This window comes from Scomber scombrus, chromosome 4 (assembly GCF_963691925.1).
Source record: "Scomber scombrus chromosome 4, fScoSco1.1, whole genome shotgun sequence".
Classification (NCBI taxonomy): Eukaryota; Metazoa; Chordata; class Actinopteri; order Scombriformes; family Scombridae; genus Scomber; species Scomber scombrus.
In genome coordinates, this window is record NC_084973.1 from 24512180 (window position 1) to 24536707 (window position 24528).

A 24528-nucleotide genomic window follows, 5' to 3' on the forward strand; every position below is an offset into this window, starting at 1 on the left:
TTGGCTTATTAAACACACAAACAGGTGTCATTCAAAACAGCGGTGTATAGGGCTGCACTGATCCAATTTTATTTTCACTGAAGTACAATTTGTTGCTCGGCCAACATACCACCTACAGACTGTGGTTTTGGCAATAGTAGCTCATTAAACTCTCTCAGTTTCGTGGCACAAAATTAACTCCCCAGGACTGACAGTTCTGCTTCACACAAACAACACAGAACCGTTAAAAAAACCCCAAAACATTCATCTATTCATCCACTCTTGTTCTCTTTCCACATTTCCCTTCATGTACATCCATTGCATCTGTTTTCTGTATTCTATTCTTCCTTTATCCATACAGTCATACTTGTATCCATTTAGAAATGTCTGTTTTAAATGTATTGTGTTTCTTACCTTTTATAGATGCTCACCAATGTGTAATGATTGAAGAGAATCACAGCACTCCTTGGTACGAGGTGTTTACATAAAGAAAATTACACAGGTTACACAGGTTATTTCTAAAGTAAACATATAGTCTAATTCCAGTTGAACTTAAATATCCTACCCTACTATTTTCATACCTCATACTGAGCACTGAAAACAAGTTAATATATTTGTTTTAGCAATTCTGTGTTGGGAGAAATCGTGTATGGGTTGTAATAAAGCAGCTTTAGATTAAGATAAAGAAAACATAACTGGGAGTTATTATTTTAAAGAAGCATATTTTCTTTCTATTACTGATCCATCTCTGTTGCTAAGAATCAATCTCATTATTTCTGTTTTTCTACCAGTCAAACTCATACTTTGACCTCCTCCTTTATCTCACTCTACAATAAAAATGGTTTAGTGAAGTGTAAATGATTTCAAGGGTCTTCAGCGAGATCCAAACTGCGATGCAATATTTATTTTAGTTGGCATGTTTTTGCATAGTGTTAATAAGTTAATTGTGGGTGTGTTTGTGCATGTGTGTATAAGCTAAATCATGCAAATGCTCTTCATGTATGAGGTCATTTCATGAGTTCATCCTGCATATATTCATGTGCACTTACTTGTGTGTGTGTGTGTGTGTGTGTGTGTGTGTTTGTGTTTATCCGAACATTTACTCCCAGTTTTTCTCTGCCAGTGTCTGTATCGGCCCCTCTCTGTGTGCGCTTGTGTGTTCATGTTTGTCGGTCTGTCCGTTTGGATGGATGTCTCAGCTGGCATGGCACAGCAACATCACAGATGAGTCAGACAGGGCTGAGCTCGTTTTGACACAGCAGAGAGGGTTGAGGCGGGAGCAGGAGGGGAAAATGCTGAACTGAATGTTGCACTAAAAAGGCGATCAGCAGTAATTTTTCTGTTTTTGTGTGCTTTTGAAAGATAATTATGCGCTTCTAGGTATGATATTAACGAAAGAAAGCATTTCCCTGAAAAGTAACAAAGATGCATTATTTACTGTAAATCTTCATTGTCGTTTAATTACATGCATATGTTTAGCAGCCATTGTAGAAATCCCATTTTTTGCTGCCTGCTTACTAAACTCCAGCTGCACTTCTGAGAATGTGCTCAGAAAAGTAATTGTGTCTTTTCATTTGATAATTCTTCAGAAGTTAAGAAAAAAATATTATGTAACAAGAAGACTGAAAGAGAAAAGAATTTCTTTACAAAATATCTGAACCTGCTTTTGCTTCTTATCTGTCTTATCTGCCACACTAATGATAGTGACTAATACATATTGGGAACCTTTTTGCAGTTATAGCAAGTCAAGGACTTATTTAAATCTGTATATGAAAAAAAAGAAGTTTGCTTTGTTCAGTTCTAAAATCAGCAGCTTTACATGTATGTAACGCTGTGTAAAGTGATGATTGTTCTGCAACAAAAATGAAAAAAACACAATTTAACAAAAAAATAACTTACATGGAAAGTGCTTGAGAGTGAAAGGCAAAACAGCTTTGTCCTGTTCACTGAGCTTGCTGGAGAATCGATATTCACTGTGTGTACATACACACACACACACACAAACAGAGAGAGAGAGAGAGAATATTTTGTATTATACTTTAAGGGCATTCTAACACTTGCCTCTCATACCATCTAGCCTACACACCCACATGTACATTCAGATGTAAAAATGTATGCTGGTTGAAAGACTGCAGCACCTCCGTGTCATGCCCAAGAGTTTCAGAAAGAAATCCCCTCATGTTAGATAAAATTATGTGTGCGTTGTGCCACACTAACGGACAGTATAAATGCATATGGATTATATGCATGAGGCCCATTGTGTCTCAAAGGTTTGCTGAAGAATTATCAAGGCTTATAAAAAAGGGCGGTCAAAGAAACGTAGAAAATTTAGAAAAAATCTACTGGTTCCTCAAAGCGCCATTAAACCAGTGGAACAATAAAATAACAATGTTTAAAATATTGTGACACATGCACCACTCACATCCATGATACCACCACTGCTTTGAAGATGGTGCTGACAGCTGCTAAATTCATCTATCATAGGCTGAATTGCTCTTTTTTTAAAAATTCAGCCTCCAATAGCACAAATAGGAAACTTCTTTCTTTGGTTCATGACATGAAAAGCCAATCCATGTGAGTAAAACAACTTTTTAAGGTTAGGATAAGGTTAAGGCTTACTGAACGTCTGCTGAAAGTGTAAACTTAACTCATATAAGTTGTGACTACTTGGAATTATACATCCTTTAATGTTAAATAAATTCACACACTGCTGAAACATTCATGTGCAGTTAACTCAGATAAAGAAAGACTCAAAAAAGTGGGGATTATTCCTTTTAAAGAACTCTTTCTGTAGTTACTTTCCTGTTTATTTGACAGGAAGTTGAAATATTATGGAGAAAAAATCTAAAATAGGTGTATGCTTTTTTTTATTAATAAACTGGATTGAGGTGGGGTATTTGTGTGTGTTGGTGCAGTGCTGGAGATACGCTATAATTGGATGGAGTGTTTGATTCATGGTGGCTGAATGTTTCAGAGGAAGTCCCTTTCATCTTTTCATCATCGAGCACATCTCTTTTATTTTCTCTGTCATTCTTTTGTTTCTTTTCACTTTGTTTCCTGACCCCCCCCCCCCCCCCCCCCCCCCCCCATCACTCTCCCCCATCTGGTTCCTCTCTTTCTGTCCTCTGTGTTCTCTCTCTCTTTTCTTCTTCTTCTTCTTCTTCTTCTTCTTCTTCTTCTTCTTCTTCTTCTTCTTCTTCTTCTTCTTCTTCTTCTTCTTCTTCTTCTTCTTCTTCTTCTTCTTCTTCTTCTTCTTCTTCTTCTTCTTCTTCTTCTTCTTCTTCTCTCTCTCCATCCTCTCCTTCATTCCCCCACCTCCGTCTCTGTTTGCTGCTTGCCTATCTGCATGTCTGTGTTTTTGCTGTGTGGGCGCGATCCTGTCAAAACCGGCTGTGTGTGTGTGTGTGTGCAATTGGTGTTGGTGATCTTTGTGTTTGTTCACTGCAAGTATGTCAGCACGCATTTGTTCTCAGCTTGTGTGTGTGTGAGTTCTTATTTCTGTGTGTGTTTGTACTATGTGACTGTGTGCTCTATTCTTTTGTTTGTGCATTTTACTGTGTATATGTGTTTGTGTGTGTGTGTGTGTTTGCAATGTGCGTGTGTATACTTATTCCCTTTTACAGTTTCCCCGGTCTGTCAGGCTTGAGAAAAAGAAAAAAAAAAACCTCTTCATTTTTCTAAAATAAACAGCTTTTCTCTTTCCTTTGGATGAGAGAGAGAAAAGAAGGAGAAAAAAAGCCAGCTTGTTTGATCGATTCCTATCCCAAAGCTCAGCTTTGATTTTACCACACCTAATCAATGCATCCTTACACGCGCATGCACATTTGTACACACACAGACATACACAAAGAAAACAGCTTTGAGATTTTCTTAGCTGCAGGTTCAGCTTTTCAAACAGAGATGAACGTGGCGTCAAGTGCCTCTCACCCTGTTCCCCACTGTTTCCTCCTCCGTGGTGGAAAACTTTCTAAGAAGCACTTTCCACTTGGCAGTTGGTGTTTTGCCCTTGTGAAGGGCTTTGTAAGAATTGTATTTTATTTTTATATTTACGTATGATTTTTCAGCAGGAAGTCTCATGTTTTAAATCTCTCAACTTTTATGGCCCCTAAAAATGAATAGTTCATAAGTCAAGCTGCCTTGTTGTTTGTTGCTCTTACATTTTACCAGGTTGCGTTTGTTTGGGTTAGGGTTAGGGATATAATTTGGCCAAGATGCAGCACTGCAACAAGTCACAGTTTATTTCTATATTATACAAGAAACCGCAAACGTGTGCTTATATCAAACTTATATGTATTCATGTTCTATATGTCTGCCCTTTTCACTATTATTAAATTGACAAGACTGGCAACCACCCTCGTGAAAATTTTCAAGAAATTGGCATTTGTGTGGATGTGTGTGTTTTTCCATATTGATTATTGGGTCAAAGGTGTTTTCTATCCTGCTAGTGTGTGTCTGTGTGTGTCCTCTACATTAGTCCTTTGTATATGAACCCTGATCATCGTGCAATGAGCAGACAGAACAGAGCAAACACACCTGACCCTTACAGCCCTCAGTAAGTCTATTCCAACCATACCTGCCCATTTGTCTCTGCCTGTTCTCTAAAAATCTATGACAACCATGTCCTGTCCTTAGCTGCCATCTTTAATGAGGGCGGTAACCGTTCTTACATTATCTGCCTGTCAGTAGTACTCTTGGTTGGTGCTTTTCTCATTCAACAGCTAACATTTAGTGAAGTGTTTAAGGATGAGATGTTTCTGCCCTGGTCCTTATGTCCCCTATGTCAACATAAGTGAACAGCACTTTGTGAATATTACCATGGCAACTGAGTGTATGCAGATCATGGTACAATCACTAAGCAGGATAATACTTCTGCATGCCTCAGTACACCGAATGATGTTATAGGTGGCGATCCAGCTGTTGCAGGAGTCCTTTTATTTATTTTTTTTGTGCATGTCTGCTGAACTACAGCTGTACTTTGCCCTCACCACAAAGAGGGCTAGGAGGAATTGGATTTTACGCCTTTTTTAAGCTGCTGGAAAATTTAAGAAAACATGTAATACAGTAGCTGCTCTCTCTCGAGAAACACTCACATTTTATATTCTAACTGTAATTAATGGAAAATTTGACATATGCCAGGGTTATATTAGTACAAAAGACAGGCTCTTTTTATTTTTATACACTAGCCAGAACATCACCTTAGGCTGCATTTCCAAACTGGGTAACTGCAATTAGGACAAATTACCTAAAAGCCTTGCTTTTTTTTGGTAAACTTTGCATTTCTCTGATCTTTATTTATTATAAGTAAGATGAAACAATCTTTTCAAGTTCAAGTTTTTGGAGTAAGACTGTTTCATTGCTGACAGCAGTCTTTGAGCAAAATCAAGATGACATACCTTTAGTCTTATTTCTCCCTTGTCTGTCCTACACACCAAGTTAGTAACAACTAGTGTAAATGATTTTCATCAGATTTATTCCGATGTTGAAGCTTTAAAATCTACACTGAAAACAAGAAAATAAGCAACAGTCCCATAATACATTATCTTGTGAAATGTAGCCTATATTTTATTGTTGTTATTGACGCATCGTTTTGAGGCTGTAGTTGATGATGTTTGTCTTTTTGCATTTCCATATATGTAAATTGAATAAACTAAATATTAGAATCACCTTGGCATAAAATGCAGCTCAATGCAACACCACCACTAACTTCAAAGCCTTAAAATGAACCATAAAATAGAGAATAACACAAAAATAACAAAAGTAGTCACAACGAAGAGTAATTATTTTACATTTTGTAGTGTTTACAGCAGAGTTATTGTATTTCATGAAATCACAGGGGTTTCTATTGTGTATAATGCTGCAGCTTTACACAGCTGGAAAGAAAAGTTGAAGACAGAGCACAGGCAGACACAGGAGAGAAGCTCTGGTGGGATGTACTTCTAATCCATAGGGGCCAGCAACACATGGGACTTTAGCTATATACTATCTTTAGACACAGAAGTCCCATTTTTAACAGTGTGCTTATTGAACAGCTGCTACACCTTGTCGGCCATATCCTGAGGAAAGCTAGTTTGGAAAACCCAAGTCGTGCTCTGTTTTCAGCAAATAGAAAAAAAGTGTTTTGATAGGTAGTGAAGAACAGTTTGGGTTTTTTTAAACTTTAAAGCCCAAATTGTGCTGGATATATGCATTAGCACTACCTCTACAAAGGTTAGCACTGAACAGTTAGCATACAGTATGTCCTGAAATTATTATAATTACTTAGTTCTCTGCCTCTCCTCTTCTGGCTTAACAAGTGGCTGCGCTCTCACATCAAAGCAGGCGGTGAGGGGATGCATTTCGCAAACAACAAACCTCGTGACCTTCTCTCCACCCCTCACAGTGCCTTATTCTGTCACTCTCTACTATTCAAGCTCTCGTCCCTCTTTATCCTCTTCTGCTCTCATCTGCCACTCATACCCTCTGTCCATCTCTCTTTCTTCCTCTTTTTCTCTCCTCTGATAATGTCATTTAACCTCTCAGCCTTTTTTCATCCTCTCTGTCCTTGTCTGAAGGTGGCATTTCTATTTGATTCAACTCTCTTACTCGTCACTCAACCATCTATCTATCTATCTATCTATCTATCTATCTATCTATCTATCTATCTATCTATCTATCTATCTATCTATCTATCTATCTATCTATCTATCTATCTATCTATCTATCTATCTATCTATCTATCTATCTATCTATCTATCTATCTATCTATCTATCTATCTACCTATTTCTGTCTGTCTCTCTAACATTTTGTAGATTTTTCATAATTTGATAACTTTAAAACAGTTCAAAGCAAGCCCAGAGGCTGAGGACAATGAGAGCAAACCATTTCTTTGAGAGACTTTTGAGAACTTACAATACCCAGAAATCATATTTACTGAACCCAAACAGTCTGTTATCTCTTTATTACGTGTGCTATCAGTTAGAGTATGTTATCTCTTTAATCTCTTTCAGTCAGAGAGAAAAGCTCTATCAGAGTTGATGAATAATGAGGACATTGTCATACCCCATGCAGATAAAGGTGGGGCCGTCTTGGTCCAGCATAAAATCTCATACATAAAATAAATTGAAAGACAATTAAGTGACAGAGATGTGTGTATTCCTCTACACTCAGACCCTACTTGAAAGTTTGAGGATGAAGTCACTGTCTTGAAATGGGCCTTACAAGTGGGATATAGATTAGTGAGGATGAATATAAATATGTGGTTCAAGAGAACCCAATATGACCTTTTATATACATTCTTCCTAAAATCCATGAGGACTTGTTAGATCCTCCAGGCCGACCAATTGGATCTCTCACAGAGCCACTCTCTTATTAAGCTGACTCTCATATCAAAGAATTGGTATATGCTTTGCCCTCATATCTCAAAGACAACACAGAGGTTTTGAATAAGTTGAAAGACTGTCATGTGGACTCTAATGACCTTTTATGTACTACGAATGTCTTTAGCTTGTACCCCAGTATACACCACAATGATGGTCTAGAAGCTATGAACTATTTTTTGACTCAGAAATTATGAGAATGAGTGAAGATGTCACGCAGAGGTGGCAGCAGGGATAAAATCCTTCTCCAAAGGGAGGCTTATTGGATACACTCCTTGGTACTCTCAGTCCCAGTGGGATGATTGAGGAGATTTAATTTGCTTGTTTCTTATGAAGTGGATATTTGAGTTGTGTTGTTTGTTTGGATCCAATTAAGAATGAGTGTGGGCTTGTCAAATCAAGCACCCGATTTAGACAGATGTAAGAACACTGAGCTGACAGTTTTGACTCAGAGAAGGAAGGGTGAGTTTGGGTTGAAAGAGGGAGAATGAAAAGGGAGAGAGCCTATCACGTTTAGAAAGTGAGAGTGGGAGAGTGTATATATAGAGAAATTTAAAGAGAGGAACGGGTGAAAACAGAGCTTTGTGAGATGGATGAGATACTGAGAGGGGCAAAAGGGAAAATAGGAATAAGTAGGGAGAAAGGTTGGGAGATTGTGTCAGAAAAAGGAACTCCCTCCCCTCACACCTTTTCACCGTCTCCTGACAATTTTTGTACTTTTCCAAAACCCACACCCTAAAAGAAAAGAGTTTAAAGAAAGACACAGGAGAGTAAAGATTTGGGGAGGAAGATGGAAAAAAGGGTTTAGGAGAAAAAAATCTGAACGAGGACAGATATAAATGATGAGACTACCTCTCTAATGGTAAAAACATGCTCTTTCAAATCAAGTTGAAAAAAACTGAATGACAGAACAACTACCTTTTAAAGATGGTTTGTATTACTTACTGTACTACTAGTACAGTAAGTAATACAAACTGTACTATCTTTAGTATTAGAAAAATCAATATAGAGTTTACAGAAAATAAAATAATGCATTCACAAGTGGCAACTAGTTAATAATATGTGTGGAGAGAGGAGGAAATTCAATTGTTGAATTAATTTGTGAAACTAGCATGAAGCCATGGGAAGAGGCAGTGAAATGCGTTAATTTACTAACATTACGGATGTGTTAGTGGTGTGATATAATTATGTAATGTTGTTACACACTTGGTAGAATATTTGGATGAAAGTAGTTCATGGAAACGTGCACGCATTTTTTGCCACATCCGCCGAAAATTTGTTAAACTTTTTACACGACATTTGGATGGAAACATGGCAAAACCCAGCAGAGAGCTGCGAGACAGAGATAGAGACCATGTGGGAGGTAATTCTGTCTGAATCTACTCTTGCGGAGTAGAGAGTTCCATCAAGGAAAAAAAAGAGAGTGAATAGAGAAAATGATTAAACACATCTGAGAGAAACAGAAAGACAGCGTGACAAGGAGTCTGTCTGAGCAAAGAAAGAAAAACCTGACACTAGAACATGGTGTGGGAGAGAGAGAAAGAGAGGGAGACCACTTACATTGATATGTGAAGCAAAAAATGGGGGGAAATAGACAGACCAATTTGAAAAAGAAAAAAAAAATCCATGTAATGTGTGGAAGGTATGGACAAGGTGATCATTCAAGCATCGCCCCAGACATTATTGGATAACTGGATTTCTTAACAAGTAATAAGGCGGCTGAATCCAGAGAGAAATGAAGCAGGGAAGCTAACAAAGAGATTTTCCCGCTTGGCTTCGAGCTGGACATTAAAAAGGTCCATGTAGAATGATGCAGGCAGGGCAGGAGGTATTATTTTCTTTGTGAGTCTCAGTGAATAGGAAACTCTACTTTAGTGGGCAGGCACAACACATGCCAAGTGTAATGTTGGTAAAATGGCAAAGTTCACACATTAAACCATCAGAATTTCTCTTTTTTCCCCTTTGGTATAAAGCAGAAGCTTGCAGTGTTACATTGAGTTTTCAAGAAGAGACCATTTCTTGTCAGATTATGTCAAAAACTGATTGACATATGGATTTATTTGATGTGGATACTGCATTTATAATGGAACATGGTTATAATGTTTTCAAGAAGAACTATGCTAACTACTTACATAACAATAAGTTGATTGTTTGCTTGTTGCTTTTGAGGAAAAAAAGGTGGAAAATAGTGAATGAGGAAAGAAATTAATCAGAATAATTAAATTTGCTTCTAGTTGTTTGTTCGGGACAGTAAAAAGTTAGCCAACTACACTAACATGCTAGCAATGCAAACTGTAGCTGGCTACTGCTGGATAAGTTTGTATACCACAAATGACTGTTACTTGCTAAAAAAAAGACTAACGCTAATGTTAGACTGCTCGTTCTTGATTTTTACAAAGAGATATGAGAATGAGAAGCAACTGACGAAAGATTGTACATTATTTATTACCTGACGTTAGCCAATTAAGTTAGCAGGTGGCGGTTTACCTCAGTCACAAGATATTTCTACTTTTTTTTTAATGTGCTTAGAATAATGATAGTTGCTTTTAATGCCTTTAATAATGCATTTAAAATAAATGGAAATTTTCTGTTATTAGCTCACAAGAGAGCATTAACCGCATCAGCATTTTTGACCACAGTATATTGTATTATTAAGTCCTATTTTTATCTAATTAAATCCTTAAATCCTTAAAATCAGCTGGAGTGGTACTGACTTTGGTATACATTACTTACTGACCACAGGCTGATGCTGCATTACTTCTGATTGGCAGCATTGGCTATAAGCTCGAGGCAAGTGTTACATCTAATCTACATCAATTATTGCACCCACGATGACGCAGCTGGAGGAAGATACAGTAGAATGGATGGCAGCATAGTGAAAACATTGACAAAAAAAAATAAATGTCTTTGGGCGATGCTTCAGGAGCGAACAACAGGCTGCATGTACTTCAGTTAAGCCAGGTGTCTTTGACAGATTATTTGTGTGATTTAAGCAAAAGTGTCAGTGATGGTTTGCCTTTGTATTAAGTCTGGTTAAAGAAATCAAGCAGAACTGCGAAAACCTTAAACGTCTTCCTTTTTCTTTTCCTTTTCTTATGTTCTTTCCTTTCATTTCCTTTCTTTTCCTTTTCTTATGTTCTTTCCTTTCATTTCCTTTCTTTTCCTTGCCCTATTCCTTTCCTTTCCATTCTTTTCTTTTCCTTTCCTTTCCTTTCTTTACCTTTCCTTTCCTCTCCTCTCCTCTCCTCTCCTTGCCCTTTTCCCTTTACATTTTAATTTTCCTTACAGTGTGATGGTTGTTGTTGTTACACTATATGGGCCAGTGTCCATTTTGTCCCTGGTTGTGGTGCATTAATCAGCTTATTTGCTGCTATCCAAAAGGGAGACAGCGGGCCTTTTGTCCAGGAACACAAAACACACACCAGATCTCTCCCACTCTCACTCTCACTCTCACTCTCACTCTCACTCTCACTCTCACTCTCACTCTCACTCTCACTCTCACTCTCACTCTCACTCTCACTCTCACTCTCTTTCTCCTATAACCCTATCACAAGTTCAAGCTATCTCTTTCTCTCTTGCTATGTTGTCATATTTTGCTTTTCCCATCTTTTCCCCTCTCACTCCCTTCACGTGGTCCACTTTTGGACAAGGGGAGACATGGCAGCAGCTGAAAAGATGAACAGAACAGACAGATGAAAGGCAGCAATGAGAGAGAGAGAGAGAGAGAGAGAGAGAGAGAGAGAGAGAGAGAGAGAGAGAGAGAGAGGGAGGATACAAGCACATACAGAGCAGGAGGCTGGAGTGAGTTAACAGAGATAAAAATGGGTGGAGAAACAGTTTGGATGAATAGTAAAGGAAGGGAAAAGAAAACAAGTGTTATAAACAAAAAGCAGCATGGAAGGGCTAAGGAGAGGTTAGCCTCCAGTCTGTGTGACTATAGATGGCTATAAATAGATCCAGCTGAGCAATGTGATGAAGTTAATGTAGTTACAAGACAGAGTAGAGGGGAAGTGTGTGTGTGTGAGTGTGAAGATGGTGGGTGACGGTATGCATGTGAGTCAGCGAGCTTATTTTTCTGTGAGTGTGCATGTGAGTGTGTGTGTGTGTGTGTGCATTTGAGTGTGGATGTGTTAAGGGTGCTGGCGCATAGAGATGAGAAGCTTTTAAAAGCCATATTAGTGAGTGCCTTGAAAGCCTAGTGGCAGCTTTTATACTCCTTCATAAGCACACAGACACACACACACACACACACACACACACACACACACACACTATCCAGTCACACTCATACACATTAAGCACGTTAGTCAGCTTTAATCACACAGCATGATAGTGTGTGTGCGCTTCCGCAAGGCCGCTTAATGTTGATAATAACGTACTCTTCCACAGTAATAGATCTGTCATTCAGCACAATTAAAGGAACACACAAACGCACGCACACACACACACACACACACACACACACACACACACACACACACACACACACACACACACACACACACACTATGTAATTTCAAGAACCTTTTCTGTCTCTCCCCATAAGACGCACGCACGAACACACACACACACACACACACACACACACACACACACACACACACACACACACACACACACAAACACACAAACACACACACGCAGCCACATCAATCTGTTATTATCAAGTCATCACATTTCCAAATTGAGGAGTGTGTTTGCCGTGCTGTCACGTTTCATTTAGTTGGCATAGTCAAATTAAACACACACACACACACACCCTCACATGCACATTCTTTTGAATAGTGAAAATGTAATGCTTGTATTAAGGATTAGGTCACAAGCTGTCACATTTCCTCCCCAGTTATAATTAAGGGTTATGTAATACAATGCTGCTAGACGCATTGCTCGGCTCACACACTCACAGACACACGCACATCTAGATACACACTATTACACATGCATGCACTTGAACATGCATCTTGACACTCACACACACACAAATGGATGTGCACGTACAAACACACACGCACTTGTTGTTGAATAGAGTAAGCGGATGTAACGCATGCTGCCTCTGGGCAAGAGAAGCTTGTGAATTATTGAGATGACGCCCTAAAACAAGTCACAGCCTTCCACACAAACACACCCACACAGGCACGCACACAAACACACACACACACAAACACACACAGACACACACACACAAACACACATACACACGCCGCAAATAGGAAATCAGTAAGTATAACTTATATAATACTATATGTTTAATTTAATCTTTTACCTTTGGAACTGCTTTGAATACAATTACCCTATGTGTGACCTTCAGCCAAACTTTTTCTTTTCAAGGATGGAAAAGTGAATTTCAGAAAAACAGCGATGCACTAAAGTAGAGTTGATGTAACTGTAATTATTGTATTTAAACGTATAACAAAATTACATCTGGAAGTTCAACATCAAATGTGACTGTTCCTTTTGTCAAAATTAAAGAACTACATTGAAGTCAAAAAAGTCTAATAGAACAGTGAAATCATGTTGCGTTTGATTTCTAGATATCCTATTACCTGGATAACTGAGGATTTTAATTTTAAAAAAGTATGTTAATATTATTACAAACGTACAGCACATGAACAATGATATATATACATACATTTTCAGCTTTTATCTATCAGCATACGAGGAACGGGTAATTTTAATATACTGTATATTAAGGAATGTCAATCCACTGCTGCTTTGCTCTGGACCCTGTAGATAACACTGATGACAGTGGATGGACACAGATTATAAGAGAGGAGTTCGAGATGGATAGAAAGATGGATGGATGTGAAGATAAATAGATAACTTGGCTCTCAGCCATCGGGTAAGGGAGACAGAAAGGAGGGGTCGGAGAAGGAGTGATCTAGTAGGGAAAAAAAGAGATAGATGGTTGAATAAATGGGATTTCAGTCTCGTTCCAAGCCACGGGAATATGAAGGAAGGAGAGACAAAAGATGGAATGAGACAGACATGGAAATAGAAAGAGAAATGGGTAGATAGATGATAATGGGGTTTTTGCCTAGTTCAAAGCCATGGCATTGACAGAGGGAGGCAGAGAGAGAGAGAGAGAGAGCGAGAGAGAGAGAGAGAGAGAGAGATGGATATGGATAGATGGATGATAATGGGATTTCTGCCTAGTTGTAAGCCATGGGACTAAGCTTCATGTTTGTTGTGTACTGACTGACTGAAAGCTGCTTATAGCGCAATACACAGCGCTAAGCCGAATGTTACATTAGTTATTTACAGTAAGCCTGCACATTATTGTGCCACACCACGTTAATAAGTGGTCTTTTATTGGCCATATCTGAGTGTTTCACTTACTTCCAGTGACAAATTGATAAACATGGCATCTTGTCAATTCTACTGTGGTGGCTAATATAATAAACTAATATAAGAAATACAGTATCTGCCTTAAATATCTATACATTTCTGTATTTTCTCCACATTGTAAGCAGTTTTCCTTTATACATAATTTATGCATGACTGTGACTATACCCAGGACGATTTAGTGTCAGATCATGGCATAGCTGCTGATACTATGATATATCCTCTTCTTTCTTTTCCTTCACTGCTTATTGTAAAGAAGTAAAGACTGTCTTCTATGAGTCACAAGTTGGAAACAGCAACTTGAAACCATCACAGTTATATTGGTCTATTGGTATAGCAACTCTCCATTTTCTCCTGCACATTGCTGTCACCTCCCCACTGCCATCACAGCACCAGATATGTACCGCCAGGTCCACAGAGCCACAATAAACCGGTGGATGGTAGATGGGCATTTGTTGGCCAACATTTGAACTACATACTTTTCATACTGTTTGCCTGTGTCTTTCCAAATGTGAAGAAAAAAACTCCCAACACATCCTCAAAATTAAATGATCACATTGGTTGTAGTATTCACTCCAGAATCAACCCTTGACGCATGCTCTAATATGCCGTCTAAATCGTTGCTTAACAAAGCTGATACAAATCACTGTTAAAAAATAAAGATGTTTTATGGTATGACAACACTGTGGTTAAGGTCTGGTCAAGTTTAGGCACAAAACCACTTGGTTAGGGTTCGGGAAAGGTCATGGTTTGGGTGTAAATGATAATTTGAAACATGGAATGGCTTAAAGTTACTACTTTCTTAAAGTTAGGCAACTGTTGTCATCATAGCAGAATGCTGTTTTTGGTCTCTGGGAGGAAAGCTGCAATACCCAAAGATAACATGTGCACGACTGTGTCGCCTAGGCTCATAAGTAGTCTAAGATAAAATTCTAGATACTACGAGATCAGAGAAAGAATTTGGGCAACATAAGTGTCGTTTCCTATCCTCTCCTCTGATGATTGAACCGCACCTCTGACTTTTTGTCTAAGGTCTGGAAAAAATATATTTTCTGATTGTCAGTGACCTTTCAACTGCTTTACTTCTTTTCTAAACTCCATCTCACCATACTGTCATTGAAAGACAGGCAAGTATATAAATAAAATAGAAATTTTAAGAACCCACCTCCCTCCCCCAAAAAAGGTCATAAAGCAAAGAAAGTGTGGTATTTCATATTATCTTGGCAAATACCTAATAGTATGTCCTGCCAGCCCTAGTCTACGAGGTCAAGAGTGCAGCTGAGGTCACAGATAGAGAGATAGAAGCATGGTTAATTTCAAAATATATGGCTTTTTCTTTTGTGTGTGTGTGTGTGTGTGTGTGTGTGTGTGTGTGTGTGTGTGTGTGTGTGTGTGTGTGTGTGTGTGTGTGTGTGTGTGTGTGTGTGTGTGCCCGCATGTACTGTATCAAGGTTAGAAGTTAGAGGACAGCCAATATCAACACTCCAGGAGGCCAGAACAACCACTGATCCAGAGATGGAGAGAAATGGAGTTTAGTCATTTTACAAACCTTTGTTGTGTGATTACAGAGCACATTTTGAAGCTTTCATTGGGCTTCTAAGACTAAGATGAAACGGTAATAAAACAAACCTGTTTCATTATCTGACTAGAGATTCAGCCGCACAGCCATGTCCATTGAAAGGGCCTTCCTTATTCAACTGCTACTGTTGACATTTTTTTATTAGCATAAGCTCTACTTTAATAAGGAACAGGAGTTCAACACAAGTCCCTTTCACACACACTTAAGCACAGTCCCTCTTTAGATCTTAAATCACTTAGTCTTCAGAAAAAAAGGAAAGAAATGACTGTCCTTGTCTCTGTCTCACTCTCTCTCTCTCTCTGCAAAAGAGAAATAAATTGCTTTTGAATCATTTAGCAGAAACATGGCTAACCTTCCTTTTGTCCCTCTCCTCTCAGATCCTTACTGTTAATAATTTAACACAATGTGTGTGTAGGATAGAGTGTATCTACATCTCTGTGTGGGCATCTGTCTTGTGAAGAACTCTCTTACTGTTACTGATCTTCTTGTAAAGTAGATTTTAAGTTGGATCAAAAGGTTCTGTTTATGCAGTGTCTGTTTTGTATGTAATTAATGGCAGGAACACTGATTTTCCATATTCTTTATTAACTTACAGCAAAACTTAGAAGATTAGATAAACCAAGAATTACAAACTTCCTTTATAAGTGACAAGACAAAACTGAATGTGTTTGTACTGTAATTACGAAGTTGGAGCCAGGAATTGGTTAGCATAGCTTAGCATAAAGGCTGGATGCAGTGGAAAGAAAGTAGCCAATTACCATTGCCTCTAAAGCTCAAGAATTGACACTTTGCTTTATCTGTACACAATGTAATATAGACAATTATTGGTTTTAGCGGAAGTAATATGCTGTTTTTTGACAGCTTGTAGCTCCCTTTAAAACCACAAATTATCATTGCCATATTTTTGTACACATTAACAAATAAATAAATACATATTATATTTTTAGTTGTTGTTGCTTGGTTTGTTTTATTAACTTTGGACAGTACCAGGCTAGCTGTTTCCCTGTGGTTCCAGTCTTTATGCTAAGCTAAGCTAATGACCACCTGGCTCCAGCATCATAAAATGTCAAATTCAGTAGTACTACAGTCAGAGAGGCTTTGTCAAGGAAAATATAAGGATTTTTAAAATGTATGTCAAATGGTTATTCAGCTAGATTTGGCGTGGGATCGCTTAAAAAAAATCTGAGCAGCAGCAGGGATTCAGCTGAAAGAGAGACAATTCCCTTTTAATAAACATACATGTACACAAATCTTAGTCAAATCAACAATACAAAACATCACATAAGGCAATCCTGGCTATAAATTATGTTTCTATAGAGCTTCTCTGCACCAGTAAATATGTTTTGTAGGAAATGTAATGCCGATGGATTACATTTTCTAGTAACATAATAAGGAAATGTTTTTAAATAACGTTGGTACTAAGCATATCAGTTAATGCTCACTGATAGACACATGGGGCATTAACGTGAGGGCACCTGCACGCTGGCCTCCTAGAGAGAAAGTACCCAGTGTTAGCTAAATTAATGTGAGTTTTGGCGTCAAATTGTTTTGTTTTAAGAACAGACAGCAGTGTATTAATGTCACACATTAAAGTAATGCCTAATGTACTACTGTATGTACAGTAAGAATACATATTTCCTTTCTCTGCATTTTTCATGAATACAGTTACATTTACATGATTGTTAAATGTTAACTAATGTTACTAAATGTCATTATATATTTAGGAGAATAGAATAGAATAGAATGCCTTTATTGCATCACATTGTTAAATGCATGATGTATTCCAGACCTCACTATTATGATATGCTATGTGAATCATATTAAACTCATTTGTTGGCACATAGTAATAATATCTTAGCAATATAATATCAGCATTGTCTTATTGCCTGTTATTACTGAAACAATTATGCCTTCTGTGGAGAGGAGTTAAGAGACGAATAAGGAGGTGAGAGAGAGGCAGCTATGCAGCCAGGAAGTGCATCTTTTGTCAGCAGTATTTAAGCCGAGTTTCTGCAAGTGAGGATGTCAGTCAGAGGGGCGGCAGCAGGTAAGAGTTGGGTTGGTTTACATGTGAGGAGAATTCACTGAAACACACTTATTTTTTTAGCATGTATCATTTATTAACTGTCATGTAGCAGTGTTTAAAATACCCCTTTAACAGTGTAGCAAAAGAAGTCAAGAAGATCGCCTTTTATGAATTAGGGCCTCTGCCCTTCCAACATCCTTTGCACCTTACTGTTCACTAACAATGTATTTCATTTGTTTTCATATCTGTTGCAGTACAGAAAATATTTAATATATTTCAGATTTGTATGGCTGTATGGCTCAACATTTTCTTTTAGTTGGAAAAAAATAATTCAGTATTGTCCTTCGTGGAGAGGAGAAGTATATCCGAGCTGTGTTCAGCCAAAGCTCACTTCATGCACACACACCCACAGAGGCTTTTATTTGCTGTTGGCAATCTCGGATTACCTTAATTAATGGTAGCTTGTTTCCTGTATCTGACTCCACAGGGCTTGTAGCCAATCAGAAATCCTCCTAGTAATATCTGATTACTTGACAATACAACAACACAAACAGACTGTATACATATAGTGTGTGTGTGTGTGTGTGTGTGTGTGTGTGTGTGTGTGTGTGTGTGCGTGCGTGCGTGCGTGCGTGCGTGCGTGCGTGCGTGCGTGCGTGCGTGTGTGTGTGTGTGTGTGTAACTTTTGGGGACACAAACCAGACTTCAAACAACTTGATTGAACACAGCTTGTGTAGTTGTGGACAAAGGCTGTTTCCAATTGATAAAATGCTGATTTTTGGATCCGTGGATATGGTCAGGGTCAGGGTTAGGTTTAGGCAAGTAGTGGTTAGGGTTAGGGTAAGTCTTCAGGGAAATGAATGTATGTCCCCAATACCCCAAAAAGTGACAAAGGTAAAACTGTGTGTATGAATATATTGATGTATTTGTATGTATGTTTATGTTAGTTTATGTCTACTGTGTATCTGCCTGTACTGTATGTGTGAATTTGTGTGGTGTGAGTGTGTGTTGTGTACTTGTCTGAGTTTGAGTGTGTTTCTGTGCATGTGTCTGTGCCCTTTTGTGCATGAGTGCGCGTGAAAGGAAAGGTAGGATTACCAGTTTGTTGTTGTGAGATAGGGTAGGATTACCAGGAGAAAGAGACAGGGGAAGGAGGGGAGCGAAGACAGGAGACGTGACGAGCTGAGATAGAGAAACAAAGAGATAGATGGTGTGACAGTGAGTGGGAGGATGTGAAGTTAGAAAAGAGAGGTGGGGAGGCAGTTTGAAATTAGAAAGACAAGGACATAGAGTGAGGAAAAAGGAAGAAGAGACATGGGTCGTTACAGGGACAGGTATGTGATTATTGCAGGTGTTGTTCTCAGAAGATGCTTTTGCAGGACAGATTCCGTATTAGAAGATGAAAAGGGACATCTGCGGTGATGACCACTTCAGAGAAAAACAACAGAAGGTTAGATAAAGGCTGAGGAAGTGCTCCTCCTGTTTCTTTAGGCTGATATGATCTGGATGTAGTGTGTAGTTTCCAGTGTAGCTCTTATTTAATGAACTCCATGTAACAAACACTGAGCTGTGGCTTTGGATTAGATTATCATTGATTACAGAGGATCTATATTGCACTTTCAAAGTCACAGTTTGGTTCACTTTCATTTGGAAGAGTGACAAGACATAGGACGGTGTAACATTACTTCCACTTCATCTTGGTGGAAGAAAAGAGGGGGTAAAAGATGGGGCGGTACAGTTCCTCTCTACGTGCTCCAGGTCCTTATACACCAACCTTGGGCACCCACAAGACAGTGGGGACACATCAAGCAAGCGAACTAAGCTCAGAAACACAGGAGTCACTGTGTTCTTCCATGTGAACTGAAGCACAGAGCACAGTTTGTTAGAGGTCTGAACAAAGACCATTTGTAAGGAACATACACATTTACACTGTTAGAAATACTGTAATCTAAACAACACTACTTATGCAACATTATATGCCATGCCAGGTAAACTAAATGAATTTCAAGTATAATCCATCAACGATACAACTTGTACTAATTTGAATCCCTTCCAAAATTTCTGAGCAATTATAAACATCTGCAAATTTCGAAACTTATATCCATTTCTAAAATGCTGCAACTGAGTAATTTCATTGTTATAAAAATGAAAAAATATTAAGTCATCAACATCCATGACTTTGTTTCAGAACAATGGCCATACTGAAATCCATCTCTGCTGAATATCAGATTTTCTAGCACAGAAATATTTCTTAAAGTAAAAGAGGAGACAGTGAGGAAATATTTATAGCCAGTGTGTTGACAGTTGTCTGTCTGGGTGCTGCAAAAGGTTAATCTTATTGTATATATATTAAATGGATAGAAGCTCTGCTCTAAAGAGATATATGGATAACAGAATTACATATGACATATCGACCATGCTGCTTGTCTCTCTCTGTTTTTTTCTTCTCTTCTCTTCTCTTCTCTTCTCTTCTCTTCTCTTCTCTTCTCTTCTCTTCTCTTCTCTTCTCTTCTCTTCTCTTCTCTTCTCTTCTCTTCTCTTCTCTTCTCTTCTCTTCTCTTCTTCTTTTAATGCTGCAATGGTGTGCAGTGCTGTGACGCTGCTATAAAACTGTATCCATAATGAGATGTACAACCCATTTTGTAATCTACATGAGTGAGTGGATATGGATATATATGAGCAATATATGAGTGCTATATAATGAATGGATTACAGTTATTGCCTGATTGAGCCTGATGTGCTGACAGAAAGTAAAGAGGGTGAAACTGAAAGAACACAAGTGTGAGCACCAAAGCATGACACATTAATAATCGATTTCAAATGAGACAGTTGTTTCAGATTAGTTCTGCCTTTAATTTGTTGCAGCTATTGAGAGTCACTTGCCTTGCTCAAAGGCTCCATCGTGATCACTTTCCATTACAGTAGATTATTAAAATGAAGCCTTGGATTTTGCAGCTACACATCACACGTCACCTTTCCCCCACTGCACTGAAGCCCCCCAGTCATGAAATTTGGAGTTTGGAAGTTTGCAGTCATCCTCCAGATGGACTTTACTCAAGGATAAATATTATTGGAAAGAATAAGACAGATACAGCATTATTGTAAAAAGAAAGAAAAAAAGCCTTTAGGTTTTTAATGTTTGTTTATATTTGGCTGCGAAATGGCGTCTGTTGTAGTAAATGCAGAGTGAAGCAATAAAGGTGGAGACGGCTGGTTTCCTGGGCTTTATGCTAATCAGCCATCACTTATACTTTCATCCCACTGCCACTGTCTGCTCAATGTCACCCACCTCCTCCACCACCGCTACCACCACCACCAAACACACAAGCAGACATACAAGCAGAAGCACACAAAAACAAGCACACTATCTCTTTACTGTATGCCAGTCTTTCAATCTGAAGTATGTTTCCTTTGTTGTCCTCAAGTCCTTTATGTTCACTGTGTGAATATTAATCCTTTGAACTGAACTTTGTCCCATGTCTTTATATGGGATGGGGAAAAAAACACCTTAACACACGGTTGCATCTGTATCTGTACAAATGTGCGGTGATTCAAGTTAGTGTCACTTTTGCAAATTCTTGTTTCAAACATCACAGCAGAGAGGCATCTGGCAGTCAGACTTAGAGCAGCCATGACACACACACACACACACACACAAACATACACATAGGCACACTTAATATCTAAACAGATGTTACTTATGTGTGGCATCATCACACCTGCAGGTGAGACAAAAAAGGGACAATTGAGAGTGATCCGTGTCTTGCGCACTGGGAAAGCTGAGATCTTAGAAAGAGCTACGTGTGACTGAAATATGTGCGTGTGTGGCTGTGAGGGTGCGCGTGTCTACTTACATGTTTGAACATGTATCTGTGTCCATGTGCCTGTCTTTGTTTGAGTGTGAAAGTGAAATACTTTGAATAGGTAAAGCATCAGTTTTGTGTGTGTGTGTGTGTGTGTGTGTGTGTGTGTGTGTGTGTGTGTGTGTGTGCGAGAGAGATGGTGTTAGTGTTTGTATGCAAGCATCATTTTGCTCCACATCTATGTGTGTCAGTGTGCTGTTGCATCCTGATAAAACACAATTACCACAGCGTGAACCGTCAGGATTAAACATTTTTGGCATTTTAGCACATCCTCACCATCCTGCTGTCTTAAATCATTGAATCTCCAGTTAATCTGTTTTATCAAATCATTATTTATAAAAGGTACCTGAACAGATACACAACAAGCATGCAAGTTTATAGTTTATATTCCCATATTTTCATAAATGAAATGCCCATAGACACCAAGCCTGTTATTTTCATCTGAAAACAGGTTTAAAAAGATAGATTCAACCATATATCATAAATGGTTTCACAACTGTCTCAATTTTGATGATATACATGCATTTTACCTATAAAAGAAACATATGCTTAGATACTTTCTGACATAGTAATAGTGCTCATATTGACATCAAGTAGCCATAATCATATTAAATAATATTTTTTGACACTTTCACTTTTATAATGGTCATAACACACATATAAATACAAATGGATCACTTATAAGGTGGAGTTGAACTTTATTGGAACGTGTCTCTCATGAATCACATTGTTTGGATGAAACTACTTGCTGATTTGAATTGCGTTGAGGATAAAAGATGTGCAGTAGATGTCACTCAGTAAACACACACTTTGATATAACAAAGCAGTGACCCTGTGTGTTTCTGTGAGCTTGTTTTGTTGTACTGTTTGTGAACTGGACTGCATGTGCCTTAATGTGAATGTGTGCGTGTGTGTGTGTGCTGACTACAGTAAAGTGCAAGTGGCACCCCATCCTTCACACTGACTCCCCATCCACCCCCCCCACCCCCCCAGCAAACACACACACACACACACACACACACACACACACACACACACACACACGCACACACACACACACACACACACACACACACACACACACACACACGCACACACACACACACACTTCTGTGTAAGCACCAACTGTCCCTATAATGAAGTTTAATGACTGTAATGCTAGGCCAACACAGAGAGGGAGGAGGTTTAGAAAAAAAGGTACAACAATATTACCTGCCTGAAACTTGTATACACGGTAATAATAAGGTTTACAAACTACTGCATCTGATGTAAAAATCTCTCTCTCTACACACACTCACAACCTAGTGCACATCAGCGTAAGGTGGTCACAGATTTACGATAGTTACACAGCTCTTCATCAGACATTACCACAATTAAAATGAATTTTCCCTTAACTCATGTGTACCTCAGTTACCCTGTAACCTCACTGATAGTTAACCTTACAGTTAGTTTACATCATCTCATCCGACAATTTACACCCTCACCATCAATCTCCACAATGGTCTAAAGCTTCTTCCTTGGCTTCACAGTGCACAATCAGCGGTTCAGAGAGCAAAGTGCACCAACAACAATATATTAGTAAGCTAAATTACTGAAAGGTGAGCTCCACAATGGGGAGCCTGCTATTTATATGTATCTGCACTATGGAGACAGGAGAGAAAGAGGAAGAGGATAAAGACTCCCTTGCAGTAGCATTCAGTCACAACTCACATTGATGCTAATTAAATGAGCATTAATTAGTGGGTTAATCGCCCGGGTTGTAAGACATCTGAGTGTAAGATACACTGTAGGTTTGAACATAGTTGGATTTTTTCTGTTTTTTTAATAACAATAAAAGGCTTTATTTCAGGAAGCTAATCTGGATTATACTGTAGTGTCCTCTGCAAAATGTAAATATATGAGAGAGAAAACCTTGAGCAATAAACAGAAACGCAAACATAATAAACTATGAAAGAGGCGAATACATGCAATGATTAAAACAAGCCACAACACAGACGACTGTCTTAATATGCTACTTTAGATGAACAGAGCTGAGTCCAAAATGCCAGCAGTGTGGCGGCAACAAGCTTAAATTGAGTGGCTGGGGGGGAGGGAAAAAAAGGAAAGAGGAAGACGTGAAATTGGCTCCAGGCTCTGCTTTAGGACGGGACAGCAAAGGCTGCATCTATTTCTTACGTATCAGGCGGTGACAGGCAACAGAGGTCATGATTTGTATTCCAGTCCATGATGTCCTGAATTTATGCATAGGTATGACTTCTTTTTGAGTGTGTGTGTGTGTGTGTGTGTGTGTGTGTGTGTGTGTGTGTGTGTGTGTGTGTGTGTGTGTGTGTGTGTGTGTGTGTGTGTGTGTGTGTGTGTATGAATAAGTCAATCCCTCAAAATGATTGAGGGGGGGACGACAGGTATCTGCGATATTGATGGATGAATTAAGTGAGTGAGAGACTGTTAACTAATTTCTGTCAGACTGTATGACCCCCAAAAAGATAAGAGCAAGTATATATTTCTTTTAAATTTATTATGATATATGCAAAATAAATTTCAGCAAAAGACATTTGTTGAAGGTAGACTGAGGGTGGAAAAAAAATCTGGCTTTCGAAGGTTGGCACCGTCCAATGATTTGATCAGTATATGTCAGCAGGCAATATCCTGCGGGAGAGGGACAATGACAGAGTGTCAGGAGTTGGTATGGAATGATGTTGTTTTAATCATTAATAATATGATAATTAATTAACCAATTGTTTGCCGCATTTAGTCACTGTCCATATAAACTACTGTAGAAATAGGATTTACCTAGATGGTTTACCTAGATGGTTTTTCAGGAAGTGAAAAAGGAGATATGGAGAGTCTGTGTCATGCAAAGGAAAGACAGACAGTTAGACAAAAACTAAAAAAAATGAAGGTCAAAAATGAAGGATAAAAGGAGTCTTCTTTTTGCCCCTCCTTTTTGCTGTACTGGTTGGAGGCTCTGTGTGTCTGACCTTTAGAAAGAGGCTAGGTTAAAAAGTGATTCCCACTGGAAGCAGTGTGGGTGTACTGCTAAAAGCAGTTTATTATCCATGCAGTCAGCTCATCTCATCACTTTTATCAGACCTTTTGTTTTTTCCTTTATCTCCTTTTTCTATCATGTATATGTCTCCATTTTACTATCTATCACTTCTCCAACAGGGAACTCACATCTTTGCCTACAGGGAACATTTGCTGGCCAAGTCCAGTGTTTAACCAGCCACTTATACTGTCTCATCTCCACACACACACACTTTCTCCTCCTTCAAATTGTGTTTGGCAGCTTTCCAAAGTGGCTAGTAGAATAGGCAGACTTATTTACAGCCACATCTCACCAGCATCTGTTGGATGTTAGCTTCAAGCCCGGATGTCTTATTAAC

At 38.6% G+C, this 24528-nt stretch overlaps 1 protein-coding gene across 1 annotated transcript in view; it reads left to right on the plus strand.

Annotated features, from left to right (window-relative positions):
* The first annotated feature begins 8646 nt into the window (after positions 1-8646).
* si:dkey-215k6.1 (transmembrane protein 132D) overlaps positions 8647-24528 on the plus strand; it is a 209326-nt gene continuing 193444 nt past the window's right edge. The window contains exon 1 of the mRNA XM_062417906.1: positions 8647-8698. Within this exon, the coding sequence (XP_062273890.1) occupies positions 8647-8698 (52 nt within the window). The remainder of the gene's footprint in view (positions 8699-24528) is intronic.